This window comes from Primulina huaijiensis, unplaced genomic scaffold (genome assembly GCF_012295235.1).
Source record: "Primulina huaijiensis isolate GDHJ02 unplaced genomic scaffold, ASM1229523v2 scaffold3003, whole genome shotgun sequence".
Lineage (NCBI taxonomy): Eukaryota > Viridiplantae > Streptophyta > Magnoliopsida > Lamiales > Gesneriaceae > Primulina > Primulina huaijiensis.
In genome coordinates this window covers 26,672-30,800 of record NW_027357127.1, presented here as the reverse complement: position 1 = coordinate 30,800, position 4,129 = coordinate 26,672, and the positions used below count along the sequence as shown (strand labels likewise).

Below are 4,129 nucleotides of genomic sequence, written 5' to 3'. Positions count from 1 at the left end.
TTTTGAGAAAGACATCATCATATTATAATATTTAAAAGTTAACAAAAATTTATATCTACTTTCTTTGTTATAATCAAGTGTCAAATCTCAGATATTGTCTCACATATTTAGTATATTACGTTGATGTCGATATGCTGATGGATAAATTATAAATTGACTAATTAAAATAATTCTCAAGTGTTGATAATTTAATCTTCCATTTATCATTATAATAAAAAAAAATCTTTATTTATACTTCAATTTAGATTAGAATAATTTTGATGTAAGTTGAACATGGCCGACCCTAACACGAAAATTCATACACCTACGCAGTCTCATGACTTTGAAGTCATTTTCGGCAGCAATATTAATTTGTCAGTCTTGTTAAATATTTAATCTGATTACCCCAAACAAAAGAATGACATGAAAATGGCTTAAACTTAGATGCATAGTGGCAGCCATAGTTACAAAAATTATCCTCAGAGCCATGGAAATCAAGACTGTACAACAAATATGGGATTGAGAATTGTTTGCACTTTTCTTTCTTTTTTTTCTTTTTACTTTTGTGGGTTTTGGCTGTCTTGATCGTGCACAAAACACAAATACAAGATTACACAAGACTTTCAAAAATTTTCAGAGAGCTTACGGCTTACCTCTACCTTTGATCGATTTATGCTGCTCGCCTGCTCCTGAACATGAAATCCATAGACCAACTAATGGAGGACGGATACAACGCATTGATAAATCTTCGTGGAGGAGCTCTATGAGGCTCTTCCTTCTTTTTCCTCCTTGACGAAGCTGTACTTTTCGATGCAACGTCCCGGAAAGATCTTGATGGCTTTGTCTCGAAAATGGAGGAACTAAATGAGGGATCTGCTCCTGCAAATGATTCAGGACCTATTTGTGATGAGTCGAGAGGGTGGCCAACTGCTCCATCTTGGTGTGGTGGTGGGAATTTTTCACTTCTGCTCTTGGCTTTCATATCAGACATGACTCTCAGCCTCTGCACAAGATAAATTATTCGACTGGGATGAGATCACGAGAAAGCCGTTCAACATAGATAATCACATAAATGAGTTCTTGACACATATTCAACAATATAACACACAATAAGCAGAAAATGGAAAATATCAAGGTACATAATGTTGGAATATTTCGGGTTTTATATGCCGAGCAAAACAATAAAGCCAGTCCCATATATCTCCTTTCTTTTCTTCCTCAACTTCCTTAGTGCAGTAACAAGAAATATGGAGTGTAACTATGAATCATAGGTATGAAAGAGAATAATTCGACGTACGTCTAAATTGATTTGTAGCTCCGCATTTGCTTGTGGAGCTGGCATCGCACGACTGACTTTGTCACGTACTCTCGTTCTTCTATTACCATCTACAACATGAGGTTTCCCACCTAAACCTCGTAGCCTGCACAAGAACATGTTGTAACACATGACTAGTAGTGGCAAAAGTATAGTTCAAAGATGGAATAGTCAAGAAAAAGTACCTCCTGGCTTCTTCGTCCTTCAATTTGATATCCATTTCTTTGCTTGGAGGAAACTTAGGTAAGCTCGACGGTTCACAAGCATAAGGTTCAGTGGCAAAAAACTGGTCAAACAAAACATGTCATTTCCCCTCGAAAAAATTTATGACAATCATGCTCGAGATTCCAAGAAAAAATATTGTCATGCATATATAAAAAGAGAGCTCTATCACGGAAATGCTTCACGAAGCTACATAGCAGACTTTTTCCCCATTTCGGCTAAAAATAACTTACTTCACTATTTAAGGCTGCAGTGGCGGTGTCTCGAGCATCGGGATCGATTGCAAGAAGATTTTCTATAAGAGCAAGAGATGATGATGGAAAATCCTTAAAAGTCTCGGTTATGCATCGCTTATAAAGTTGTTGAGGTTTATATAGAGTTGCATTCACAAATCTTGATCTCTTCCAGTATTCATCGGATGGAGAACCACATAGTTTAAACACTTTGTGCAGTTGCTCCACCTACAAAAGAAAAATAAACATATAATGAAAATATGATGTTGGAGATATGCCTTTAACGAGTTCACACAATTAAAAATTTATGCATAAAAGCGCAGGTGAAAAACAAATTCACGAGAATGATATGGTTTTTATTTATTTATTTATTTAGTTAAATGATAATGGTTTTTAGATTATTAAATTTGTTAATAGAAGTACCTCTGTCCGTCCCCGTAATATTGGTTTCCCAGCAAGCAGCTCCGCCAGGACGCAGCCAGCACTCCACAAATCGACACCAACTCCATAATAAGTGGCCCCTAGTAAAAGCTCTGGAGGACGATACCATAGTGTGACTACTCGGCTCGTCATTGGTTTCTTAAGTTGAGGATCAAAGAAAGAAGCCAACCCAAAATCGGCAATTTTTAAGATCCCATCATTGTCTATAAGTAAATTCGAGCATTTAATGTCCCGGTGTAAGACACCATTGTCATGGCAATGCTCAAGACCAGAAAGTAATTGTTTCATATAGCATTTGACCTGTACCAGGAGACATAAAGAAATCAAAGGCCAGCTAAATGAAACCTAAGTGCTTGTTTTTGAGAATATGACAAGAAAATCATCCTGAATTTACATGCTTTGGAAAATGAAAAACACTGTTCGATCTTGTTTCACTTATCAAGCTTTTGACATGAACTCTATTTGATGCCAAATACCAGAGAAGGAAAATATATAAGCAACGTTATAGAATTTTGCTTGAACTAAAAAAGGGTCAATATCCAAGATATTTGGCATCACTGAGGGAAATAGAAAGTTTTTAGTCGCTCAAAGTGGTCACCAATTCAGCGAGATGCTCCAATGACCACTAGGGAGAGAAGCAGTTTACTTCTACAAAAGGACAAAAGTAAGTTGTTAAATTTATAAGTATGTTCAATGACGGTGCAAGCAATGTTGTATCACCTTTGACACTCTATTCACCACCACATAGAATTGCAGTGGCCACCTTAACTTCTAGGATTTGGAGCCAATGATCAAGAAAGATAAATCAATAGCATCCAAAAAGCACTGATGCAAACCCAATATGAATCTCATCAAAAAATCCAAATGCCTCAGTCACCTCAATACCAGAAGTCACGATCACTCATCAGTAATTAGAACTAAAGATAAGGAAGTCAAAAAATTCAAAATAGATGCATGTAATATTCACTTTTGACATTAAATAAACACAAGCTAAATCGTGCCTAGATGCCAACCAGTTACGTTTAAATTTGTAAACCATTTAACTCTTTGCTGCCGGATTAAACACATCTAATACACACAAAATACAAATATAAAACAAAGCAACATTTTTTTCTTCCTTCAGGAGTTATTTACCTGAGGTTCGGTGAACTTGACAGTCTGAACAGCAGCAAGGCCAGCAAGATCATGCTCCATGTACTCAAAAACAAGGTAAAGACTGCAAGAAATTCGGGATATAACCAAGCCTTCGAGCTTAATTACATTGGGATGATTTAGCCTTCTCAGCACGAGTATTTCTCTCGACATAAACCTTACAGTCTCGGGATCTAAGTTATCAAACCTTACTTTCTTAAGAGCCACTACCTTCCCAGTGATCAAGTCCCTGGCCTTGTACACATTGCTGTATGTTCCCTGGCCAATCTGAACAACAAATCCAAAACATTCCGAGAACTTCAAATATAATACAAGCACGAAGAAATTAAGCATTTCATTCTTTTATATTTTTAAACTTCAAATTTTATATGATCAATACAATCCACGGCCAAGCCTATTCAGTTTTACCAAAGGTAAGAAACCTCGCTACACACATAAATCAAAATATGAAAAAAAAAAAAAAAAAACATTTCAATTCAAGATCTGTAACGCTCCACAACTACATTGACAAGAAAAAAATATAATTTTTTCCCCAAGAAATAGGATTACATCATTGCATCATACACTAACTTTAAAGTTTAATGTTCCCAAGAAAGCTTAAGAAATGAATGTTTCCTCGGATTGTACATTTCTAACAAGAGGAAGTACTTCTCCACTGACGAAAAAATAATATATTTTTTTTTCTAAAAAAAAGATTCTACGGCGATTACCTTGTCAAGTTTCTCGAAGGTGTTAGCACGTCGTGGTTTCCAATCCTGGATGGCGTGGCCGGCGACGTCCAACAGCC

The 4,129-nt window shown here is 36.3% G+C and overlaps 1 protein-coding gene across 1 annotated transcript; it reads right to left on the bottom strand.

The window, feature by feature from the left end:
• Window positions 1-398: 398 nt before the first annotated feature.
• Window positions 399-4,123, bottom strand: LOC140967919 (probable serine/threonine-protein kinase At1g54610). The gene is made up of 7 exons (XM_073428706.1): window positions 4,053-4,123; window positions 3,325-3,609; window positions 2,173-2,490; window positions 1,750-1,977; window positions 1,480-1,580; window positions 1,277-1,400; window positions 399-982 (listed from the first exon to the last, which is right to left on the bottom strand). Exons 2-7 carry the CDS (start codon window positions 3,493-3,495, stop codon window positions 650-652), a joined length of 1,275 nt encoding a protein of 424 aa, XP_073284807.1. The 5' UTR covers window positions 3,496-3,609; window positions 4,053-4,123; the 3' UTR covers window positions 399-649.
• Between the last annotated feature and the right edge of the window lie 6 nt (window positions 4,124-4,129).

Bases quoted from the DNA above. Each gene is read 5' to 3' on its own strand.
- LOC140967919 (XM_073428706.1), bottom strand. From the start codon at position 3,495: ATGTCGAGAGAAATACTCGTGCTGAGAAGGCTAAATCATCCCAATGTA. The intron at 2,491-3,324 runs GTAAATAACTCC...CTCCTGGTACAG, and splicing joins TCAAGTTCACCGAACCTCAG to GTCAAATGCTATATGAAACA. The intron at 1,581-1,749 runs GTAAGTTATTTT...TTGTTTGACCAG, and splicing joins CTGCAGCCTTAAATAGTGAA to TTTTTTGCCACTGAACCTTA.